This window comes from Pseudorasbora parva, chromosome 16 (genome assembly GCF_024679245.1).
Source record: "Pseudorasbora parva isolate DD20220531a chromosome 16, ASM2467924v1, whole genome shotgun sequence".
NCBI lineage: Eukaryota > Metazoa > Chordata > Actinopteri > Cypriniformes > Gobionidae > Pseudorasbora > Pseudorasbora parva.
In genome coordinates, this window is record NC_090187.1 from 34,844,028 (window position 1) to 34,871,514 (window position 27,487).

Here is a 27,487-nt window from a genome sequence, read left to right on the forward strand (position 1 = left end):
GATGCTGATGGTTTTTGATATCAGCCTTGAGCAAGGTCATATAATGAGTTAAATGACTGACATGAAAAATGTGCATTTATTATTAAGGACCACTCTGTGGCATCATAACATCATGAGATTTCACAACTCTATGGTGCAGTTCCAACATACTGCCAAAAGGTGTCACTGTGTCACTTTATGTTCATTACGTGTGTGTATATGTGTATAATAGAGGTTTGTTTAATTGAACATGTAATAACTGTGTGTGTGAATGTGTGTGTGTGTTTGTGTGTGAGGGAGACTCACGCTGTGTGCAGTAGAGGCCGGTCCAGCCCAGGCTGCACCTGCACTCTCCGTCGTAGGCACTACATTGGGCTCCGTTGTGACAGTTACATGAGTTCAAGCAGTCAGGGCCCCACTGGCCAATGGGACAAACTGCGGAGCCAGAGACACCGTCAAATGAAGACTAACACACATGTCTACTGTGTTTTAATATAAAACACGCGTGTAAACGTACATTTACAGGCCCCTACTTGACATAACATGTATACAAAATGATGCATTTGATGTAAAATTTGCATATTTTACAAATAAAATGTGGTACAGCCAAAATAAAGAGGAAATCACATTGAAATGAGGGCCATAGCTACAGTATAATCCTTTTAGTCAATTTAAAGCTGAAAATGTCACTGTTTGGAATTAATAATAGAAATCCCTCACTTTTCCCACAGCCAATCCAACACCCCTTCACTTACAGCAAACAGCGTTAGATTAACAGCTCGAGAGGGGCGGGAGGAGAGCGAATAAGTGATAAATTCTCCGGGACATTGTTGCTCTCGTCTCTATTTCATATTGCTGCTCTCTTGCGCTGTGTAAATTATTGAGAGTGTGCTATCAAGTAATTTATTGAGGAAATTGTTGGTCTCCATCAGCGGTGCTTGTGGGGTATTTGGCAAAGAAAAATGGACGTGGTCATGATTTACGTGGCACTATGACATGAGACCATGAAAGAGAAATGGATGAAAGTGGACAGGAAATGGTAGGACCAAACACAAAGAGTGAGAGAAATAAAGAAGACCAAAACAGAGAGAAAGACAAATTGGTTCGTACTCTGTGAACAGTCGTCTCCGGTCCAACCTGGGAAGCACTGGCAAGAGCCGTCAATGGGGTTGCAGGTGCCATTGTTAGTGCACAGACAGATCTCAGCACACGCTTTCCCGAATTTGCCACTGGGACACACTGATGGGACACAAAGCACAACACTTAAACCTGTAAGTCATTTTGTCAGTGGGAAATGACAGAATATCTGTAGCATGCTAAAAAATGTTTTTTTTGGTCCACATAAATGTGTTTTCAAATCAAATCTTTGCATTCAAATTACGATCCTTCCAAAATAGCTTTTGCTTTCTCAGTGATGTGAAGGTGAAGAAGTGTGTCAGGAGCGGGACTAAGCAAAATTATTGAAATGATGAACAATAATAATGATTATTTCACAAACTCAACCACACAGCACCATCCCTGTCTACTAGTGTTTTGAAAAGACAAAATGCTCGCATGCTCACCAAGGCTGCAATCATTTAATTAAAATAAATACATTACAATTATTTAAAATGTATTTTAATATATTTTAAAATATAGATGCTCAATAAAGATGTATTATTATTATACATGTAAAAAATTGTTGTGCAGCTTCATATTTTGGTGGAAAACATTGCATTTTTTCTTTTCTTATATAATATTCTTATATAGAACAGCATTAATTTGAATTATAAATCTTTTGTAACATTATAAAATTGTATGCATTCTTTCTGAATAGTACAATGTACAACAGTACGAACAAAATCTTACTGACCATAAACTTTTAAACAGTTCATCTAGTGATGCTAAATTATATTTTTGACTTTAATAAAAGTAATTTAGGAGCATTTAGGTTAATTGTTTAGTGTACTAAAGTACTTTCAACTTTACTGTAACATCTTGCATTTCACCATTTGAAACTTTTCACCGATCACTGATGTCATGCTGTGTGATTTTATGTTCTATAATACTGCTGCATGAGAAGTAACTGATGATAAACCAGAGTGACACGTGCAAGAGTGATTGTAAGTCATGTGTCTGTGTGCACTTCAAAGCTGAATCACCCTTCAAACATGTGCTTCTGTCACACGGTCCAATTATCCGTCTTTGCAGGCTTCGCACAGCGCCGTCAAGAATAGGGTCGACTGAAGTACTACAAAATTAAAAATAGAGCTTGTGTACATTTTTAATAAAACGAATATTTCACCACACTCTTGACACTTGCCTCAATTAGAAATTTGAGTTTAAAGCCCATCATGTTTCGCACACCTCTCCCTTCTTACTTCGTTGAGTTCACAGCAAGGTGCATACAATGGGATACTATTTCCTCCCTTGTCGAGGGAAATACGGCTACACAACGGAATCAGATGATCTAATCAGAAGAATTGTCCATTGAGGTGAAGCTGAAGCTAAATCTTTGAGTCACTGGGTTTTAATAATTATATTTCCACACTCTTCTCATTTTGTGGAAACACTTTCAACTAACTCAAAGCTTCCTCTTATTAGCTAGTGGCCCCCTCATGTCACGGGCTCCGTTTCATTCTGACTGTGACTCGCAGAAGTTCATTAGCTCTCTTTGAGATGGGTGAACGTGGGCTCAAGACATACAAGGACGCCAACATAGACCAAACTACAAAAAAGTAGGTATGTGGGCTAGCCACGATCCCCCGGAGGCCCGCCTTTCTTCCAGTAATTATGATCTGGACAAATTAAAACAAGCCTTTTCTCGACCTTCTCCTTCTTCTGCTTTAACATATTAAATATTTATTCACGAGACAGTTCTGAAAGCAATGAAAGTGAATTCTATATATTCATGCAGCCTTTCCTTAATTCATGAAAAGACTGGTTAATTATTATGAGATGGTCTATGTATATTTCATCTGGATGTCTCAGTTGGGTGCTGTGGTGTGGGAAGTGAGTGTTAAGGGTTTATTAGTTTGAGTTGGAAATCTGCCTCATTGACCTGAAACTTAACTCAAAATCCTGTAACTATGTCTATATAACAGTCAACCGGGAGTCAATATTTACAGCGCTCCTTTAGTGCAAGAAGCTTCATTTGACTAACTTCGGAAAAAGTGAAAACCATAGTAGAGGAGTAATCCCTTAAAAAAGTAAATCAAGGCTTGTGGGTTTGGCTGATCAACCCCTGCTGGTAGAAAGTTGTTACTATAACATTTTAAACTATTCAAAAGTTGCCATGCTTTCTGACGAAATAAATTTGTTTTGCAAGCAACATATACAGTTTATCGCAGATATGACATTATATTATAGTAGATGTTTTGCTATTAGCTAAAGATGGTAGATTTCAGACTTCTCAGGTTTATGCCTAAGCAGCACAACTGCCATTGTAATGAATAAGAATGTTAACGGATAGCTCTCTCCGGGTATTATAGACCCCCTAGATGTAAATCTCAAAGCATGAAGTATATTAGTGGAAATTAACAAATTATTGTTTCTACACTGTCTCTGGTTTTCCACAGGAGCTCAACAAAACTGGTGATATTGACCTGACTCTTCAGTGTTTGTGTCTCAGAAGAACGAGCTCAGCAATATTCAGATTTCCTATGAAGGTTATTTGTCAGAGTGTCAGTGATAATGCCAATTATTTTCAGTACGGCGGAGGAACCGAGTCAGCGTGGCGTTCTGCGGATGGGCATGTTGCCAATAGCAGCGCGCACACACGCACACACACACACACACACACACACACACACACACACACACACACACACACACACACACACACACACACACACACACACACACACACACACACCACACACACACACACACACACACACACACACACACACACACACACACACACACACACACACACACACACACACACACACACACACACACAGAGTGGCATGAAGTGCCATGCGGGTCGAGCACAGCTCATTTTAGGTAATAGGTAGGTTGAGAGGGGTAAATATGTGCAACATTCATGTATATAATCCCAGAAAGAAGCACAAGAATATATTTATAGACCAATCAAAATACATGGGAACAATACATTTTTGTCAGAGTCAACTTAAACTAAGTACAACTTCCTTAAACATACACAATTGTGCCACATTATTTTATCTACATAACAATTGATTCTGGTTCACCAGCAGGGGAAGTAGCAACTAGAAGGGAAGGCCTTTGGTGTGATGTCATCACAGTTATGTGATTAATGAGATTAAAAATCTCCCTAATGATAATTTTTTTAATTCATATTATATTTGACTAATTATTAGTTTTAAATGTCTTTTAATATTTTCTATAAATATTGATAAATACTGAAATAAAAAAAATCATAATTATGATCATATCAATTTTCTTAAAAAATTTAAAACATTACTACGGAGCCCTGCACATGACATGCGGACAATAAATATATTGTGGCCATGAATAGAGCATGTTCTCTCGCTTTAGTAAACCATGGCAACATTGTACTAATTTGTTCTCTCATTTTAAATTAAAGAACAAGGGAACAAATGATTATATTGTGCTCACGATTTACTTAAAGGACGTGGGAAAATAACGCTAGATTTTATTTTTACTATGTAAAAAGAACAATAGGCCTATTTTCCATGTATTACTTATACTAGTTATAAATAGTGGCAGATATAATTTGCACCTCAATGTTGTTGTACATTAAACTGTATGCAATAACAACATAGTGTAAATTATTATATTGATTAAAATTATTAAATGGATTATTAAATGGTATTTGCATGTACGTACATGTATGTGTGTGTATACACAAACTCACCTAAAGGATTATTAGGAACACCATACTAATACTGTGTTTGACCCCCTTTCACCTTCAGAACTGCCTTAATTCTACGTGGCATTGATTCATCAAGGTGCTGAAAGCATTCTTTAGAAATGTTGGCCCATATTGATAGGACAGCATCATGTAGTTGATGGAGATTTATAAGATGCACATCCAGGGCACGAAGCTCCTGTTCCACCACATCCCAAAGATGCTCTATTGGGTTGAGATCTGGTTACTGTGGGGGCCATTTTAGTACAGTGAACTCATTGTCATGTTCAAGAAACCAATTTGAAATTATTCAAGCTTTGTGACATGGTGCATTATCCTGCTGGAAGTAGCCATCAGAGGATGGGTACAAGGTGGTCATAAAGGGATGGACATAGTCAGAAACAATGCTCAGGTAGGCAGTGGCATTTAAACGATGCCCAGTTGGCACTAAGGGGCCTAAAGTGTGCCAAGAAAACATCCCCCACACCATTACACCACCACCACCAGCAGCCTGCACAGTGGTTACAAGGCATGATGGATCCATGTTCTCATTCTGTTTACACCAAATTCTGACTCAACCATCTGAATGACTCAACCGAAATCGAGACTCATCAGACCAGGCAACATTTTTCCGGTCTTTAACTGTACAATTTTGGTGAGCTTGTGCAAATTGTAGCCTCTTTTTCTATTTGTAGTGAAGATGAGTGGTACCCGGTGGGGTCTTCTGCTGTTGTAGCCCATCCGCCTTAAGGTTGTGCGTGTTGTGGCTTCACAAATGCTTTGCTGCATACCGCGGCTGTAACGATTGGTTATTTCAGTCAAAGTTGCTCTTCTATAAGCTTGGATCAGTCGGCCCATTCTCCTCTGACCTCTAGCATCAACAATGCATTTTAGCCCACAGGACTGCCGCATACTGGATGTTTTTCCTTTTTCACACCATTCTATGTGAACCCTAGAAATGGTTGTGCGTGAAAATCCCAGTGACTGAGCAGATTGTGAAATACTCAGACCGGCCCGTCTGGCACCAAAAACCCTGCCACACTCAAAATTGCTTAAATCACCTTTGTTTTCCCATTCTGACATTCAGTTTGGAGTTCAGGAGATTATCTTGACCAGGACTACACCACTTAATCAAACAGGTGTTCCTAATAATCCTTTAGGTGAGTATATATAGTTATATTACCTTGGTGACAAGTTTAAAACAGCAGAATTTGCAACAACACTATTCAATGCACAAAAAAGTTTTTAAGGCATAATAATTATTGTAGGTGACAGTCCGTCAACTGGTCCGAAACACTCCCACATTGGCCCCTGAGAGTTGTGCAAAAAAATCCACCAGAACTGCAAATTGTGTGGAAACAACAAGAATGTGTCAACAGTTTTGCAGAAACAGCGTATTTCTGGCACTTCATCATGAGAAATGGACACCTTGGTGTATTGATTCAGTTATAGTGTGTTTCTAATTGAACGATACTGTAATTATAGTAAAGGCAGTCAGACAGTGGTGTGACTATACTTCTCTTTTACCTCTCTCCAAGCAGAACAAGCCTCCAAGGATCTGAGGGGGTCCATGGGTAAGGAAGAGAGACAAAAACACAGAGAAAGCAGAGAAACAGAGGGAGAGGAAAGAAAGCTACTTGCCTTGGTTGCAAAGCGAGCCAAAGAACCCGGCCAGGCACTCACAGTGACCCGTGACATGATGGCACGGCCCAGTGCTGTGCACACACTGTGGGCATGACTGGCTGCAGCGGTGCCCATAGAAACCAGGAGGGCAAACTGTCATGGGCAAAGCACAGAAAGGATGAAGTGGAAGGAAAGATTTAGTGGCAAAGCAAAGAAAGTCAAAATAGAGATTAGACATAAATGGAAAATATGAATACAAAGTGCATAATCACATAGAAGGACATACAAGCAATTAGTTAGAAACAAAAAAACAGTTAGAAAAAAAAACTGTATGATGCATTGCACAAAGCATATTTATACACAAACCTTAATAAACTCCTAATTTACTGCTTATTCATAGTTAGTAAGTTCATTTTTGTACCGTTTAAGTTTAGGCATTGGGTAGGATTAAGGGATATAGAATATGGTCATGCAGAATAAGGCATTAATATGTGCTTTATAAGTACTAATAAACAGCCAATATCTTAGTAATATGCATGCAAATAAGCAACTAGTTGATTTTAACCCTAAAATAGTGTTCCCAAACGTTCATATAACCAATAAGAATTGTCAATATTTTACTCGTCACCCATTAAAAACAATATTATATACTGCACCGTGCCTTAAAAGTTTGGAGTTTTTAATGAAATTACTTTTATTCAGCAAGGATGCATTCAATTTATCAAAAGTGACAGCATTTACAGTGTTACAAAAGATTTCTATTTTAAATAAACTCTTTTCTTTTGAACTTTCTATTCATAAAAGGATCTTTAATATATATATATATATATATATATATATATATATATATATATATATATATATATATATATATATATATATATATCATGGTTTTCATACAAACATTAAGCTGCAGAGCTGTTTTCAACATGGATAATAATATTACATGTTTCTTGAGCAGCAAATCATCATATTAAAATGAGTTCTGAAGGATCATTTGATTCTGAAGACTGGAGAAATGATTCTGAAAATTCTGCTTTGCCATCACAGCAATAAATTAATTCATAGAATATGCGAAATCCATTTAAATAGAAAACAGTTCTTTTAAACTGTAAAAATATTTCACATTATTACTGTTTATACTGTATTTTTGATCAAATAAAGGCAGTACAGAGCATACGAGACTTCTTAATAAAACATTAAAAACCGACCCCAAACTTTTGAAAGGTAGTTTATATAAATATAATTGAGCACTTTATTTAGCCATTCCAATAATGTTATCATCTATGGCCAACTGAGATTTGATTACATCCGGGTGCTATTCTTTAACCCTAAATTAACAGTACAACTAATATAAGCAGAAGTAACGAGGGGGTTTTGTCGGCCTCCTGGTTTGGCTCATTGTTTCCCATCAGCATGAGGGCTCAGTATGTCTCTGTCACTCAGCTCTGTCCGAGACGGGAGCTCCTGTGGGTCATTTTTCTTCATTAGAGTCTTAATATGCTTTAATTGCTGTAGCTTTGTGTAATGCAGGAGAGTAGTGTGTGCTGACCTTTCCACCATGGGTGGTGGGCCTTTGTAATTAAGATAATTGTACAACAACGAACAGTGTGGTGAAGATTAATCACATTCACTTTCCCTTCACTTTGTAATCTTTGAACACACACACACTTGCAACTCCCTAGATGATTCTCATAAAACATGCCCAGATCATTCTTCACCCCAAAATCTAAATCAAGAGAAATAACTGATAAATCATAATTTGCTTAAACCGTTAGTTCACCCAAAAATGAAAATTCTTTCATCATTTACTCACACTCATGTCGTTCCAAAACTTAAGACTTTTTGTTCATCTTCTAATTACTGTCCCACCACACACAGTACCACGTTTGAGCTACAGCAAGAACCAATGAGGTAAATGATTGTGCGTCAAGCACTTATGGTTGAGATTCTGTTTATATTTGCTGATCAATGTTTATATGTGAATAAAAGACTAAATTAAATCTGTTTATCATATAAAGTGACCGAGTCTCTTCAGAAAATTTTGACTAAACCGCTTGATTCATATGAAGTTGTTTTATGATCTTATGAAGCTCTCAGATTTCATTTAAAATATCTTCAATTGTGTTTCAAAGGTGAACAAAAGTCTTACAGGTTTGAAATGTCATGAGGATGAGTAATTGATGACAATTTTTTTTTTCATTTTGGGGGTAAACCAACCCTTTAAAGAAAATTAAGATTTTTTTGCACTGTAAGCCCTCTCCTCACTCTAATGCATAAAATCCCATTCTCATTATTGTAATATAAATGAAGTTCCAAACGTAGTTTCGGGAGGAACCTAATCATTTAGTCCTGCCATTCATCATTGCAAGCGGATGTGAGCAGCAGTCACTGCACCGTCCTATGCAGTGACAATTCTTCCAGCATCCATCTACCTCCTCATTTCCTCCTCTGTTTCTCTCATTCATCCTCCATGTAGTATAGGGGGGTTGAGTTTGGAGCCTCGAGAACAAGCTTATTTTGAGGATAGCAAGCCAAGTTCATTTACCATTAACTAATTAGCCAGGGACATGTGAACTCTTGAAATGATATATAATTTTGTTGTATTAGTCCATCTAAAAGTATTTATATATCATGTTAGTAGATGTTGTACTTCCTTAAATTTCTACAGCTTTTTATATTTAAAAAAGCTATTCATTCCAGTGTTATTTTTCTGGAATAGAGTAAACATTACCTTGTTTACGCTAGTGCGTTTTCATTTTAAAACACATACATTTTGTTACGGTTACGCCTGATGTCCACAGATGACGTCCACAGAAAACAGTCTTTTGGAAATGCTGCATACCTTGTTTTAGTTTGAAATCTCAGTTTACACTTTTTTTTTAAAGGAGTGATGAATTGAGAAATCAACTTTCCCTTGAACTTTTGATATATAAAAGGTCATGGTAATATAAGATTATCCTGTAAGTTTCAGAGCTGAAAACGTCCTTGTTAGTCAAAGAAAAGCTTTTATAGACACCAGGCCCAGAACACGATTGTGTGCTTCATCCTTATGATATCTTGCGACGAAATACTGAATACAGAATAATAAGCTTGTGTAATTCTGTAGCCCCACCAACTGTCCCATTGGATCACGCTAGCCAGCAGCAATAAACATGCTGAAGAAGATAGCAAGATATTGTGGAAGAACAGTCGCTGCATAAGCTTCCTTTGGATCCTACTATTAGGAATGTGTGATACTTCATTTATTTTTAATGAGGTTGCAGCTCACGTGGGGAAGACCGTTTGTGTGTTCGCTTCATTTCACTGCGGAATCGTTTGTAAACAAGTCTCAAGTGCTTTGCAGACACAATTTTGTGCCTTCTATATTGGATCCGACAGGAATGGTGCAACAAACTTATGTGAGTAAAATGTCTTTTTGTAATAGTAGTCTGGTGCAGGTTTTATTCTAGGTTAGAGATAGCAAACCCAAACTGGACCAATCAGCTGCAAGTAAAGAAGCAATAAAGCCATACATCCTGTCTCTCTCGTTCCAAATTGGCAGTTTATAGTGAAAAAAACATAAGAGACAAAATTGCTCATCCTTTGGTGCTAATTATTTATTATATTTATATCATATGGATTATAATTACTTTTAATTAATATAATATATTCATATAATTGCATTATATGAAAAACATGCATTCATAATTCTTTTAAACAACGTGTATTCATGAGCTCTCTGTGAACCTATAATTATTAGGCATATTTTTTTGATTCACATCATGCATTGATCTAGTCAGATATTCTTTAAGTTCCTCAAACTGTCGCTGCAGCAGCAGTGTTTATTCCTGCTTTGTAAACACATTTAATTTCATGATAATTTTCAAAACGATCTTCAGAAGAGAAGTGAATTGCGCCTTCTCGAGAAGTGAACCGAACGGACACTGTGTGCACACTTTCAGGTGCATGCTCTTCAGAGTTAATCGCTAACTCTGAATTAAATATGAGTTGACAGAGAAAGTTTATACCAAGCTTTGAGAAACGGCTGAACTCGATCTAAACCAGTTTGGATTTATCTGGATTTGTCAACTCTAAACCTACTCTGAAACTCAGTTTGTTCAGCTAGATTCATGCAACAGGCCTTAGGCCTCTCTCAACAGCTCTGAAACAGACCAGTAATTCTTAAACAATAATGGAGACGGAACTGAAAGCTTTGCTGACTTTGTTGTCCTTTTTAGCAGCTATTGTGTAGTTTTACTCTGCATTTTATAATATAAAAAGCAAGCTATTATTAGAGCAATTGGCACCGATTGGCAACTGTTCACACTATGCGCATGCCCAGTGTGCATCAATAGTCATGTGACATGCGTTTTCGGCTGTGTAGAGTAGACGGAGATCTTTTCTGAAAAGCAGTGGAAACAGCAGTATTGTCGAGGATCTGTGTTTAAATGAAAACGCACTAATCTAAACAGGGCCATATTAATAATTATAATTAAAACACCCAGATGCATTAAAGTAATTAAACTTTTTAGATACATGTATTTATTTGTATTTGTATTTCATAAAAACAAACAGCAGATTGTAACCTGGACATGTTTTTTGTGAATTTCACCTGCCGTATACGGACTAATCGTTGTAGTATTTTGTGCTTTTGATCCTTAATAAATGACCAGAAATCAGTCAGCTTATCTGTTGAGGGCACAGTGTGGTAAAAAGAAACAGCAAGAGCGAGACAGTGTCTTAAGAAGAAGACCCCGGAGAAGCAGAGTAAACACTTCTCCTCATGGAGAGGCTGATGAGAGCCCCACATGGACACTGCATCTCTACAGCGATCCAGGGCTGAAGTGATTAAGATGTGTGTGATTAAAGATTTGCTCATGACTTGTCACTGAGTGCTTGCCTCTTCAACCGTCCCCACTCTACTCCCAGAGGGTCACTGTCTGGATGTAACAGCCGTGACCCCCTCTCATCCCTGCCAGTTGTTTATCATCTTGTTTGAAGTATGTTCAAATCAAACACTTATGTGTCAAGCTTTGAGAAGGTGACAGGAAGGAGAAAGGAAATCGAGGAGAAGCTTACTTCTCTTGCAGGAAGTCCCACGGTAACCAGGAGCGCAGACGCAGGTCCCGTCTTCAGGAGAGCAGGAGCCTCCATTCTGGCACGAGCAGGTCATGGAGCAGTTAGGCCCCCAGAAGCCCTGAGGGCAGATGCTGTCACAGTGGATGCCTGTTAAAAGAATGAGGGAAGTATCACTGCTTGTTCTCCGTGTGCTTCCATATTTTCTATCACAGCAGAAAACAGAAATGGGAATAGATGCAGACAAGTGAAATAAACAAAACCTAAATAAATCAGCTGCTTGTTTAAAAAAGAGGGGACATGCCTGAACCTTAAGGGCACTGCTTTTATAGTAAGCTAGTATAACATTTTCTTTTGGGACAGCAACAGAGCACCAAGCAGTCTTATCTGAGAGCAAAGTCCTGGTTTCAAAAGCTTGGGGTGTGTGTAGGTTCAGGCATCTCTTGGCCGCAGCACTGGGCCGCTCTGTGCAGCGCTCTGTATGTATTTTTGATCAGGCTGGGCCTCCCTGCCAGTGTAGAGTGTTCATTAACAGGGCCAAGTCCCTCGAGTGGTTGAGCCTCCTCTCCCATTCTCTTTTAGCTGGTTTGTGTATAGACTTCCACTAGGGACATGCTCAAGTACACGCACAAAATATATAAAGAAGAGACCTACTATATTGTTTCAAAGTGTTGTAATGTAATGACATTATCTGGTCATATTGATGTTACAACACAAACAGGAAAACAACAAGGCACATGGACAGACCTACCATAGCAGAAAAAAGCTAAATACAAACATAACTATTTCCGGAACTACCTGCGACGGAAGGAATCTGCGGGAACATTGAAAATTATGGACTGGCCCCCTCGAAGTGCGGAGCTCAACCACATCAAGCACATTATGGGGCGAGTTGGAAAATAAACTGGACAGATCTATTGCACATTCAAAGGAAAGCCTTTTTCATAGAATAACATTAGTGTTGAAATTCACATTGGAAATATATTGACACTATACCAGAGAGATGTGCTGCTGTAATTGCTGAAATAGGGGGACATACCAAATATAATTAATAATAATAATAATAATAATAATAATAATAATAATAATAATAATAATTCATTACATTTATATAGTGCTTTTCTAGGCACTCAAAGTGCTTTACATAGAAGGGGGAATCGCCTCAACCACCACCAATGTGCAGCATCCACCTGGATGATGCAACGGCAGCCATATTGCGCCAGAACGCTCACCACACACCAGCTGATTGGTGGAGAGGTGACCGAGTGATGAAGCCAATCAGAATATAAGGATTATTAGGAGGCCATGATGGACAAGGGCCAGTGGGCAAATTTGGCCAGGATGCCGGGGTTACACCCCTACTCTTTATCGAAGGACAACCTGGGATTTTTAATGACCACGGAGAGTCAGGACCTCGGTTTACCGTCTCAGCCGAAGGACGGTGCTCTTTGACAGTATAGTGTCCCCATCATTATACTGGGGTGTTAGGACCCACACAGACCACAGGGTGAGCACCCCCTGCTTGCCTCACTAACACTTCTACCAGCAGCTACCTGGTTTTCCCAGTTGGTCTCCCATCCAGGTACTGACCAGGCTCAGCCATGCTTAGCTTCAGTGGGCAACCAGTAATATTTAACTTTTAAATATTAAAAGTTAAAAAGTTAAAAGTGAATAAAAGTGGACAGTATGACTCACTTCATCTGATATTTGATGGTCAAAGCAACCATCTGCATGTTCATGAAATGAAATATGTTTTGCAGGCAAAAAAGGTAAATATTTTCAGATCTGTCAGGTGTTCTATTAACTTTGGCCACCACTGTAGTATACACTGTATATATATATATATATATATATATATATATATATATATATATATATATATATATATATATATATATGTATATATATGTAATGGGTGGGATATATTAGGCAGCTAGTTAACATTTTGTTCTAAAAGCTGTAAGAAGCAGGAAAAATTGGCAAATATAAGTATTTCAGCGAGTTTGACCAAATTGTGATGGCTAGACGACTTGTGGCTAGACACATACATGCAGCTCTTGTGGGGTGTTCCCGGTCTTCAGTGGTCAGTATCAAAGTGCTCCAAGGAAGGAACAGTGGTGAATCAGCAACAGGGTAAGGGTGGCCAAGGCTCATTGTTGATGCATGTGGGAAGCGAAGGCTTGCTATGTGACATCCACATGGTGCGATCAAACAGACGAGCTGCTGTAGCTCAAATCGCTCAAGAATTTAATGCTGGTTCTGATAGAATGGTGTCAGAATACACAGTGCATTGCAGTTTGTTGCGAATGTGGCTGCATAAACCCAGACCAGTCAGGGTGCCTATGCTGACCCCTGTCCACTGCTGAAAACAACAGTGGGCACGTGAGCATCAGAACTGGACTATGGAGCAATAGAAGAAGGTGGCCTGGTCTGATGAATCACGTGGATGGCCATGTGTGTGTAGGCCCCATCCATGGAGGCCCCACCTCGCAACTTACAGGACTTAAAGGATCTACTGCTAACATATTGGGGCAAGATACCAAAGCACACCTTCAGGGGTTTAATGGAGTCCATACCTCCACAGCTCAGGGCTGTTTTGGCAGCAAAAGGGGACCAATACAATATTAGGATAATGACAAGTTATGCCTAATCTGCGTTTATATTGATCAATGGTGTTCATAACGTTTGATAAAGACTGATTTACAGTCTGCACAGTTTTAATCATGTTACATGAATTGTCACAATTCATTTCGGTTCATAAGGTCTCATTAAATTCTACCACTTTCTGAGTTAGCAACAGTAACCACATGCAGAGATTAGTGAAGGGTCAACAGGCAGAACTACTGTTTATTTTGTGACTATTTATATCCTAACTATAAATAGATATATTAATTGAACACTGGTGTCGCCGCTGACATTATAAAAGCAATCAGCGCTCGTGGTAATGAACTACAATGATTTGACCATGCCACTCAGGTTTTGCCTGAGTAAGTACACCATTTAACTTCAGTGTAATACTCAGCCTCGAGTGGCTTACTGCTTTAATAATACAACTTAAATAAATTAGCATCTATATACTTCACACTCCATAAGCAAGATGGCATAGATAGGAGAAATGATGTGCACACACATACATGCATATTCTCACACACATCCTTTCAAGCAGCAGCTCAGGAAACTCATTTGCAATTTCCTTTGACAGAGACTTTTCTGAGCGAGTGGCACGGCCCATTAAAATGGAATTAGTCCCAGGTCTTTGAATTAGACCAGGTCTAAACTTCAGGGACAGGCATCATAAATGCTCCACCTCTGTTGCAGAAGAAAGAGGTGGCCGGATGGGGGTGCGATTAAGACAAGCCCAGCCACCGCACATCAAAGAAGGGGCAAGCCTGTTTGAGCTTCTGCTGGGCTGGGCGGAAAAAAGTCCTGCACTTCCTTTATTGTCAGCAATGAATGAGAATAGAAGAGTGCCCTGAAAGCCTAATAGTGACAAAAAGAGGGGCTTTTGAGCAGAGCGAGAGAGAAGAAAGAGGAGAAGTGTCTGTCTGCATATGAGAAGACTTTTCTAGAAGAGAAATGCCAGGGGGACCAGAAGCCAATTAATGAGTGAAGAGCAAGTACCATCATACACCATCCCTTTCTACCGCACTTTACATGTTAAGTGGACACACAAACACACATGCCTGCACACGTAATGCGAGGGTTTCTGCAGGACACTCTGTGTTATACACACGATCATTCAGTCTAGAGCCCCTGGAGCTCCTAATATTGCACGTCCACATTTCTTTTGCTTTCTCAGTCTATCTCTCTCCTGGTTATTTTGTCTCTTTCTCTTCCTCCTTTCATTAGACACATGCACAGTTTTATTGAAAGTGACCATTTAATCCTCATCTCACACATCCCTCTCTTTCTCTCTTTTGATAAAACACACTCTCAGCTTGTCTGTCCTTGGGCGTATCTTTACATTTTACTCTTCTGTAGTCACTCTTTTTCTTTGTGTCACAAAAATCTACTGCTCTTCAAGACTTTCTTTGTACTTACTGCCTTACTGCTTCATAAACTAAAAGGTTAAATACTTTTTCTTTGTGATGAATGTATTTAATACATTTATATATGACATTATTGTTTTTTCCCTTTTCACCCCCTTTCTGTTTCTTAGAATATATATATATATATATATATATATATATATATATATATATATATATATATATATATATATATATATATATATATATATATATATATATATATATATATATATATATATATATATATATATATATATATATATATATATATATATATATATATATATATTCGGCCCCCTTGAACTTTGCAACCTTTTGCCACTTTTCAGGCTTCAAACAAAGATATAAAATTGTAATTTTTTGTGAAGAATCAACAACAAGTGGGACACAATCATGAAGTGGAATGAAATTTATTGGATATTTCAAACTTTTTTAACAAATCAAAAACTGAAAAAATGGGCGTGCAAAATTATTCGGCCCCTTTACTTTCAGTGCATCAAACTCTCTCTAGAAGTTCAGTGAGGATCTCTGAATGATCCAATGTTGACCTAAATGACTAATGATGATAAATAGAATCCACCTGTGTGTAATCAAGTCTCCGTATAAATGTACCTGCACTGTGATAGTCTCAGAGGTCTGTTTAAAGTGCAGAGAGCATCATGAAGAACAAAAAACACACCAGGCAGGTTCGAGATACTGTTGTGGAGAAGTTTAAAGCCGGATGTGGATACAAAAAGATTTCCCGAGCTTTAAACATCCCAAGGAGCACTGTGCAAGCGATAATATTGAAATGGAAGGAGTATCAGATCACTGCAAATCTACCAAGACCTGGCCGTCCCTCTAAACTTTCAGCTCATACAAGAAGAAGACTGATCAGAGATGCAGCCAGGAGGCCCATGATCACTCTGGATGAACTGCAGAGATCTACAGCTGAGGTGGGACTCTGACTCTGTCCATAGGACAACAACGAGTCGTATATTGCACAAATCTGGCCTTTATGGAAGTGTGGCAAGAAGAAAGCCATTTCTTAAAGATATTCATAAAAAGTGTAATTTAAAGTTTTCCACAAGCCACCTGGGAGACACACCAAACATGTAGAAGAAGGTGCTCTGGTCAGATGAAACCAAAATTGAACTTTTTGGCAACAATGCAAAACGTTATGTTTGGCGTAAAAGCAACACAGCTCAGTCACCCTGAACACACCTTCCCCACTGTCAAACATGGAGGTGGCAGCATCATGGTTTGGGCCTACTTTTCTTCAGCAGGTACATGTAAGATGGTTAAAATTGATGGGAAGATGGATGGAGCCAAATACAGGACCATTCTGGAAGAAAACATGATGGAGTCTGCAAAAGACCTGAGACTGGGACGGAGATTTGTCTTCCAACAAGACAATGATCCAAAACATAGAGCAAAATCTACAATGGAATGGTTCAAAAATCATCCCACTTGTTGTTGATTCTTCACAAAAAATTACAGTTTCATATCATTATGTTTGAAGCTTGAAATGTGGCAAAAGGTCGCAAAGTTCAAGGGGGCCGAATACTTTCGCAAGGCACTGTGTGTGTATATATATACAGTCGTGGTCAAAATTGTTGGTACCCCTGGTAAATATGATCAAATATGGCTGTAAAAAATAAATCTGCATTGTTTATCCTTTTGATCTTTTTTTTTTAAAATTCATAAAAATCTAACCCTTTCATTAAAGTAAAATAATTGAAAATGAGGGGTAAATCACATTATGAAATTAATGCTTTTCTCCAAAACACTTTGGCCACAATTGTTGTTACCCTTTTATTAAGTACTTTTTGCAACCGCTTTTTCCCAAGATAACAGCTCTGAATCTTCTCCTATAATGCCTGATGAGTTTGGAGAACACCTGAATAGAGATCAGAGACCATTCCTCCATACAGAACCTCTCCAGATCCTTCAGATTCACAGATCCATGCTGGTGCTGGTTCTCTTCAGTACAGCCACACATCTTCTATAGGGTTCATGTCAGGAAACTGGGATGGTCATGGCAGAAACTTCATTTTGCGCTCAGTGACACATTTGTGTGTTGATTTTGATGTTTGTTTTGGATTGTTGTCCTAAATGAGAGATCCAACCACGGCCCATTATAAGATTTCTAGCAGAATCCATCAGGTTTTGATTTTTTATCTTTTGGTATTTGCTCAAATCTATGATACAATGTATCTGAACAAGATGTCCAGGACCTCCAGCAAAGAAATAGGCCCACAACATTAAAGATCCAGAAGTATTTTTATGTTCTTTGTCACCTTGGTGTGCTAAAATATGTAAATATTAATGTAAATATACTTCAGAGATATTTTACTCATTTAAAATTCTAGGGGTACCAACAATTGTGGCCAATGTGTTTTAGAGAAAAGCATTAATTTCATAATGTGATTTACCCCCCATTGTCAATTATTTTACTTAAATGAAAGGTTGGATTTTTGTGAATTTTTAAAATAAAATCTATAGGATAAACAATGCAGATTATTTTTTTACAGCCATATTTTCATCATATTTACCAGGGTTACCAACAATTTTGATCACGACTGTATGTATGTGTGTATGTATGTATATATATATATATATATATATATATATATATATATATATATATATATATATATATATATATATATATATATATATATATATATATATATATATATATATAGTAATATTTAGCCAATCAAATACTTCACAGCAGAGAAAACCTTAAAAATGTATATAGTGCTGGAGCATCGATTAATCGCCAAAATAAAAGTTTCTGTTTACATAATAGTTGTGTGTGTACATTGTATAATTATTATGTATATATAAATAAATACACACACATGCATATATATATATATTTAAGAAAATGTAAAATTACAATGGGAAATTTAATTTTTTTTTAATTGCTTTGCAATTTAAAAAAATTGGTTGTTTGAGACTGGGAAGAAATAGTCACAGACAGTACAAACTCCTATTTCAAAAATCAAGTGAAATTTCAAGTGAAAGAGAGGACCTATATAAATAAACAGCTTCAAAAACTTATTTTCTCTGTGACTGTGTGAGATTCCTTATGATATGTTCTGTTGCAATCTCTTGCTCTCTCTCCATCTTATGTGTAGCTCATTCTCTTAAAGTCTCAGACCTGGCACTATCTTCTCACATATGTGTGCCTAGCTCTGTCTCTTTCGATAGCTTCCATAAATCACCGCTCTGCATAGTCTCTTTGTTCAGATGCTCAGAGTCTCGGAGGCCTATTTGCACCCTGGTGACTCCATTAGGCCCGGCAGATGGCGGGGACCTGTGCAGGATACAGAGCATGAGATTTCTGCGTAGCTGGCTCCTTCTTGCAGATAATGAAAGCCACATCATTTCCCAGTACACATGGCCAGAATTTGGAGACCTGAACGGAGAGAGTTATGGAGGCCTGCAGGCATAGCCACATCTACCAAATCAACCTGCTCCTTTTCTCTTGTTGTATAACATGTTCACATGCTATTGTAATGCTGAAGAGCTCAGCAGACAGCCCTTCTGTGATATTGGACACACAGTGCTGAGACCACTGCAACAGAAGGTGTAAGCACAGTGTGGAAGCCGTATAAGCAGTCGACTGCACAGAACGACTGCTTCATTCTGGGTCAGTGCAATCTAATTAGGTAACATCTTCAGCAACAGTTATTATAAATGCTTCATGCTTTGAGAGATTTCATATTAATCTGCCTGCAGGCTGTCCTGCGATAACATCTTTTCGAGGCATGAGTCCTGTGCAGAATAATCTGAACAACACACAAATATACAGTCAAACCAAAAATTATTCTGATACCAGATATAGTTTTTTACTGGTGGATTCATGACACTATAGTTCATTTATGTAAGTGAGGATAGCAAAACATTTTTTTACTGTGTCATATAACCAACAATTCTTTATACAGTGGACTACCAGCAGAATTGAACCGAATGGGACCAAAATTATTCAGAAACTTTGACCTGACCATGTTTTGCTTAAGTGTTCTCTCTTTAATTGCGAATGCGACCTTTTACACCACAGACTGAACATAATTAAGCATTGCTCGCTAATTGGTTGATTTAAATTGTCATTATTTACTTAAATGAAACAGCTGACAGCTGATTGGTTGATTGTAATCCATTACATACCTTTTTTATCAAAGTGATCTGACATTGGCAAGATGAATTTGTTCTGACATAGTTTAACTCTGAGTTCTTGTCATATTTTATTATCATTTTCTAAACTATAGCGAATAAACTGTGATAATTAAGAAAATGTTGAAGAAAAAAAATCTGGTTTGACTGCATTTGAATTATTTTAATTTAAACATACAGCATTAACAGAAGCTGACATAAAAATGTGCTATTGCTTTTCTATTGAAACAAAATGAGATTTCAAAAAATATCAAGCATTTCCCACTGGATGAAGGCAGTTTAAAGATTAATACTTTCCATATTAAAAAGACAGACAACATTGATTTTATTATTTCTTGTTTACTTTATAAAATAAAATATATTCATACTGCAATATTTATTGGAAAAGCCATTATTAAAACAACTAACTACAGCAGATGTTTCTAGGTGGATATTATATTTGTCTCATGAAGACATACTGTGGTATCTTGAGAGATCTCAATATCATATTAATTCTGCCAGCTGACTCTTACAATGATTAGCATTAGTAAGACTACTAGTAGTAGTAAGTCTCTGTTTCCACACAGTTTGTGAAGGGAGCGCTGCAGTGTAACTGTAACAGCAGGCTCTCATTGTGCTTTCACACTAACTCTGTTTCTGTAGCGTAACAACTGCACCTCTATACAGAAAGTAGTCATTTATGGGTAACCACACGTTGAGTATTTAATATAAATACAGCCATGATGTATAAAATGGGTTACTGATATTTAGTACTTCATCATGTTGAAAATCATCATGAAAGACGAGAAAAGGAGTCACATTTAACTCCAAATCGGGGTAATTAATCTACATGGAACAAAACTCAAAACCTCAAAGTTTAGCTAAAAACTAAAGTGAACACTATAGCGTTAAGGTTAGTCTCTTCATTAAATTGATCAAAAATACTGTAGTACTATTGTGAAATATTACCAGCAAGCAATTTGAGTTACATATTTAGAGTACTTTTTCAAGTAATGCAATACTTTTAATAAGTTACTTTTTCAAATAAGTAATGCAAATTACTTTGTTTTCCCATTTATTGACTGACAGCTCTCCAGGAGGGTATCCCAGAAAGCAGGTTATGTGATGTATGTTTGTTTAAACCAACCTTCGGTTCCCAAAATGGAGGTAACTTTCAGGGTATGTAAGGTAAGTAGCCATAGCAACTCACTCTCTGAACATAACCTGCTCCAGGGGGTAAGAGGTATTCAGATACGCGCTATATAATAAATATAGTTAAATTAATATAACTAAATGTGTAATATAGTTACAGTTATAATATACAATATTATGTATGAATTCTAAAGCACTATTATAACAAGGTAATTTTTTTATGTTAATTAAATTCAAATATATTGATTTATTTTATTGTCATCTCACACATGGATCTGCATTAAATTAAGTAGCACCAAACAAACAATATAATCTGTATTCTAAGTGAATAAAGATTGCTTAACAAAGAGATTGAAAAATGATTGCACAACCACCAAATAGGTGGTGATGTGCACTAAGTAGGTTATGTAAATCGCCGTTGCATCAAGCCTTTTTACAACAATGGGCGAGTAATTCACACCAGCATTTATTGCTTCATAAAAGCCTATTTTAACATATCAATGGGCACGTTTACATGCACCCTCTTAAGACGATTATGCCCAATAAGCTGACAATGAATATGGTTATGTAAGCACGTTTAGCCGTTTTCTTTTTTTCAATCAGAGGAAGGTCATAAACGGCTTAAGCATAAACCGGTCAGTTTTTTGCCCCTTACCCCGATTTTGCGCTGCATGTAAAATCATTAACTTGCTTTCTGTCGGCTTATTAAAGTGCGTGTGTGTGATAGGTGACAAAAACGCAAACTTAGAGCAGATTTAAATGTACAGAGCAAGCTAGCATTTTACATGAAATAAGGACATATATCACAAGCCCAGACTCTTTTAAGACCCAGAAAATTGTAAAGATGTGTTCTCATCTCATGCAGCAGAAGTAGAAGCTGTTGAGTCAAAACGCTGCATCTGTAACTGCATGAGGGGTGAGCCGAAAATCTCCCGCAGACACGGTGCACACTTTATTTAACATCACAACTGATGTAACATTTGGAATACTCCGAGTCACATACGGTCATTATTACCGGTATGTTTGACGTCACAACAAGGAAATAACCCAGTTTATTAATAAAGTCATGTAAAAACGTTTTTTTTGCATTGTCAGTTTACTGGTTTGCATGTAAACGGGGAAAACTGGTTATTCCAATAAGCTGATATTTGTGAGTTATCAGCTTATTGGTGTGCATGTAAACACACCCAGTGTGATTATGTCACTGGTCTCACACTCACCTGTCCATCCTGGCAGACAGCGACAGAATCCACTCACAGGGTCACATCCATCAGCGTGGTTACAGTCACAACGCTCGCGACACTCCAGCCCATATGTTCCATCCTGAATAACCAAACACACAAACCATCCTGCTTAGCTTAAACTACCCTGTCATGACAAATATTTATACATCAAATGGCCAGTCTTGCTAGCCTCTGGCAGAGAGACAATGGAACCTGTCCCGGGAAGATACTCACGGGGCAGGACTGCTGGCAGCGTTCCCCTCTCCAGCCCGAGGAACAGGTACAGGAGCCATCGATTGGGTCACAAGCTGCACCATTGGCACACAAACAAGTCCGGTTACAGCCCAAACCCCAAGTCCCGCTTGAGCACAGGATCGAGCAGTCGACACCCTGCCAACCTATAAAGCAAAGAGAAATGGTACAGATATGTGTTCATTTATTTTTCAACTCAACCACTGGTTCCTTCACTTGATTATTTGTAAAAAGAGACATTCTCTTTCGGAGTTCTATCCAAATAGTCCTTCTCTAGTTTATAACAGAGTTTAATTAATAGATCGGGAAGAGGGGGAACTGAGGTCACAACTTGTCAGAAGCCAGAGGATTCTTGTCTCCCTCGACTCACACCGCAAAGCAGTCAATGAGTGGAATATATGCATGGTTTGAGGTCAACATAAGAGCAGAGTGAGATAGGCAGAGAAGTTGCGTAGCACACTGGGGTTCTGCATTATGAATGGGATGAGGATTTTAAATGTACTGTCTCTAATGAGCTTCCTCCCAAACTGAGGGGACCTGAGCAAATACTCTTCTGGTGCAAGCCTTTCCGGATGAGTCCATGTTTATGCAACAACTGAGGGCCGTCCCGCAGGTACGGTTAGCTGCGGTCAGCCAAACGCGGGTACTCACAGGGCTCTTGTGGATTTACGCTGCATTTTTTATGCTTTTACAGCCTAAAAATCTATGTATGTATGTAAGTGCTAAGTGGTTATGTATCCTTTGAAAGTGACCTGGAGGGCCTTTGGATCCTTTGATTTTGAAACACCAGTTTTTTTCATAATGGCAGAGAAGGATGGGGATATTATATACTATTTTTTGGGAGTGTCTGATGTGTGATGTCCAGAAAGTTTTTGGAGTATAATGGGCTTGTTAGGCATGCCGAATTTCAATTTATAGACAGGGTTAATCCTCTAAACATTGATGTTTTAGAGGGGATTGGAAAATGATTAATTAGACCTAGAATAATCAATTGTAAAGATTATGACTTTTCCTTACTATTTGATTGCTTATATTGATTGCATAAGGATTTATTCGTACAGGTCAATCTATAATCTTGTTATCTGGTTGGTTGTAAACCCACAACTTCACATTTTTATAAGAGAAATGAGGGAATAGAATGAAGAAAGAAGGAGAGCACATTATGCTGTACCTTCTTTACAGATGCAGGAACCATCGATTGGTGAGCAGGATGCCTGGTTGTGGCAGTGGCAGGTGGAAGTGCAGTTAGTACCGTATATTCCAGGCGAGCAGGTTTGGGAACAGTAATCTCCCTGAAAAACACACACAACAGAGTTTCTGAACTACACACTAAATATACATACAAATTAATAACGTACATTAATTACTATTACTCATACACGTGTGTCATCCTAAATACCACCCACAACAATCTAGCAATAGAACAGCAATATGCTAAAGCCACTCACCTAAGCGAACACCTAGCAGAACACCCGACGAATGAATAAAAATGTGCAAACCACCCAGAACATTTTAACGACTACATATGTAGCAATGCCCTGGAAACCACTAACAATACCCTAGCATCATGGCAGCAAGTTTTGCTCAGGCAGGCACACATTTCTTCCATAAAATGTAAGATGCTAGTTATTAGAATTATTCTGTACTTATGCAACTTTAAACTGTAACATGAGGAAGATGTAGTGAAATGTGACTGTAAATCCCATCTGAGGATTCCGTAAAACTTCCAACAGGAAATGTCCTGCAAAACGGCAGCATATGAGTTAGATACCGTTTTCAGGTGAGTAGAACGGTAGCGGGCACATTTGCACAGCAGACAACCTGAAGTCCGTGTGAAGCTCGTGTTCTCGTGTGGCAGCAGATGCTCAGAGCTCAGTGCTAAAGGCCCGCTTTCCCCAGCTGCATTAATGAGCTGACAGCCCCTGGCCCTTGGCACCTCCGTCCATCCCCCAGAAAACCATTGCTGATGACTGACAGACACTGTGTTCTTAAACCCTGTTCCCCAGCCTAACAACACCAGCACAATCTCTGCGCTTTACCAGGCTCAGCAGGGGAGTCGCCTGTATCCCAGCGCCGGTTATCACTGGTGTCTCCTTGCCTCATCCCTGGCTCTGACTGACAGCTGACAAAATGATTTAGACTCCCAATTAGTGGGGTAATGGCAGTGTGCCGTGCGCCTCCTGCCTCCGTCTCCCGGTGTCGGGGATTGAGCAGCAAAGGACCCGCTCTCTCATTATCATCTAGAACTAGGTCTAGGAGGAAGGCAAGATAAGATATGCCACAGGACGCCACTGGCACCAAGAGGGACTGACTCTCGTTCTCTCTATATATGTTTTGTTTCTCCCCTCTCTTTCAATCTGCCATCATTTATCTCGCTCGCTCACTTTGATACAATCATCTCCAATATTTTCTCTTACTCCCACTCTTTTCTTTCTTGTATGCTCTTTCTTTCTTTTTCGTTCTCTCTCTCCCACATTCCCCCATTGTATTCCCCATTTCAAATATTCTACCTCTCCATCTGCTTCGCTCGTCCATCCACTCCCCACATGAAAAGCTTACATCTGTGGATTAATTTTTCATCAATCTACGTGCAGTTATCTTTGTTCTGCTCAAAAGTGACAGCAAGCAGACTGCTAACAATGGCAGTTCTGTTCAGCGGAAAAAAACTTAAAACTATCGGTGCAGGCAGATGAATATGGGGCAAGAAAGTTAGTTTGTTCGACTTTTCAGCAGACCTGCAATTTACTGGTGAATGGGTTGGAGGTAAAAGAGTCTCTGGCTCACAAATGACCACAGGGATTTATTGAGACCCATGAATGCTCCAGATTACACTGACACGGGTCTGAGAGCACATTCAACTGGGTGACTAAACTTCTCTAAAAGCAGGCTATAACAGGACTTATGTTTAGAGGCTAAATATTCACTTTATGATAACATAACAATAGAAATGTCTTCAGGCTTTGATTTTTATATTTAGATGGGTCCAAAAGTCTGTTTTTTAATGTTTTTTTTTTAAATCAAAATAATCAGTTTCATGATTTTTAAATAATATATTCCAACATTGATAATAAATGGGCATCAAATCAGCAAATTATAATTATTTCAGAAGGATCATGTGACACTAAAGAGTAATAGCTGATGAAAATTCAGCTTTGCATGAACAAAATATATTATTTTAAAGTATATTAAAATAGAAAATCATTATTTTAAATTGTAATACTTTTTTACAATATTACCATTTGTACTGTTGTACTATTTTTGATAAAATAAATGCAGGCTTGATGAGCATAACATACTTATTTAAAAAACATACATACAAATATATATTGTTACTCCAATCATGCTAGATAACAACATGATGAAATATATTTATATTTATATTAATAATTTATAAATGAGAAAAATCCTAAATAGAAAAGGTTTTACTAGTGGTCAATCATTCAATGTCTAAATGTGCTGAAGTTATGACTTTTATTTTTGGTAAAAAATAGCATAAAGTGTTAAAATTCCTACTAATGCATCTGTGCATTCTAGTGAAGTGTCATGAAAGCACACTTGAACGTGGCATGTGTGCTTTCAACGCGCATTTGGTCCCTCATTTACCCACCTGCGTTCTCTTCAGTACCTGCAGCACAAGCATATATGTTCCTTTCCCACCCCTATAAATATCACTCTCTCAGAACTCTATGGTTGTTAGTTTTGGTGGCATTACCCCTCTTATTTTCAACCAGACTGCGGTCAAACTGTTAACCTTTGCTGTTCTATAGGTCCAAATGGAAGAGATGGCCTGGAAATAGAGTATTGTGTCCCAATTCCATTGCATCTCGGTCAGACGCCTTGGCCAAAGCTCCTCGAGCAGTGTTTAATAGAACTGGCAGCAGGCCGCTCAAATCTAACACAAAAAAACAGGTGGTGAAAATGAAGATACAGTCTGTGCCTCCGCCTGCTAGTTCAAATCACTGTAGTAGCTTTGCCACAGGACACAGCAACAGGCCAAGCCTGGAGTTGGCTAGAGCCTCTTACTGAGTTTGTCTTAATCATCCTGTTCCAGTCTTTACCTGCAGCACTGTCTTTAATTTATCTGCTTTAATTTATTTATTTTTTCAGTAAAATCAGTTCAGTGGTGATGAATATACTTGAAACTGTAGCTTTTCTATTGTAATTATTAGTGATATTAAAAACAGTTGTGCTACTTAATATTTTCTGTCACTTTTGATAAATTCAATGCATCTTTGCTATTAATTTTGTATTAACTATTAATAGTCTCTCTCTATCCTTGAGGTTCCTGTCCTCCGCACAAGAGTTTAAATTTGAGTTAAAGTTATATCTTTTTACCCGGGCATTTAACATATACATACATACATAAGACTTAGCATACGCTTTTCCATTTCTACTGCAACTCCACATTTCTTACTTTATGAAAGTTCACTCTGATACTCTCAATAAACTACTAGTAAACTAAGTATATTTGTAAGTTTTCTTATATTCTTACATTTCTTACATTCTTTTCATTATACTTATAGTTTACTATTTATATATTATTTTTGCACTTTAAGTATACTATAATGTTCCTATATGCATTTTTATATGAAATATACAGTACATGAAATATACAGTGCATCCAGAAAGTATTTGCAGCGCTTAACTTTTTTCCCATTTTGTTATGTTACAGCCATATTCTAAAAGGGGTCAAATTAATAATTTTTCCCCTCAATTCTACAAACAATAATACCCCTGGGGTGTGGCAAGCAGCGGGGCGAGGGGCCGCGGTGGGGCCAGTTTTGCCAGACAACGTAAAGAAGTTTGTTTGAAATCTTTGCAAATGTTTTAAAAAAATAAATAAAAATGAATATCACGTACATAAGTATTCACAGCCTTTGCTCAGTACTTTGTTGAAGCATCTTTGGCTCCAGTTACAGCCTCATGCTACAAGCTTGGCACACCTATTTTTGGGCAGTTTCTTCTATTCTTCTTTGCAGGACCTCTCAAGCTCCATCAGGTTGGATGGGGAGCATTAGTGCACAGCCATTTTCAGATCTCTCCAGAGATGTTCAGTCGGTTTAAGTCTGACATTCACAGAGCTGTCCCGTAGCCACTACTTTGTTATCTTGTCTATGTGCTTAGAGTCGTTGTCCTGTTGGATGAGGAATCTCCAAAACTGTCTGAGGTCCAGAGTGCTCTGGAGCATGTTT

At 38.0% G+C, this 27,487-nt stretch overlaps 1 protein-coding gene across 5 annotated transcripts in view; it reads right to left on the bottom strand.

Annotated features, from left to right (window-relative positions):
• megf11 (multiple EGF-like-domains 11) overlaps nucleotides 1-27,487 on the bottom strand; it is a 147,894-nt gene that overhangs the window by 12,058 nt on the left and 108,349 nt on the right. For 4 of the 5 annotated variants that reach the window (XM_067420483.1, XM_067420485.1, XM_067420481.1 and 1 more), the window contains 7 exons: nucleotides 23,467-23,587; nucleotides 22,278-22,441; nucleotides 22,041-22,143; nucleotides 11,498-11,644; nucleotides 6,455-6,589; nucleotides 1,090-1,218; nucleotides 286-414 (listed from right to left, as the gene is read on the bottom strand). In XM_067420483.1, the coding sequence (XP_067276584.1) occupies nucleotides 286-414; nucleotides 1,090-1,218; nucleotides 6,455-6,589; nucleotides 11,498-11,644; nucleotides 22,041-22,143; nucleotides 22,278-22,441; nucleotides 23,467-23,587 (928 nt within the window). The remainder of the gene's footprint in view (nucleotides 1-285; nucleotides 415-1,089; nucleotides 1,219-6,454; nucleotides 6,590-11,497; nucleotides 11,645-22,040; nucleotides 22,144-22,277; nucleotides 22,442-23,466; nucleotides 23,588-27,487) is intronic. The other variant, XM_067420484.1, reaches the window with a different exon arrangement.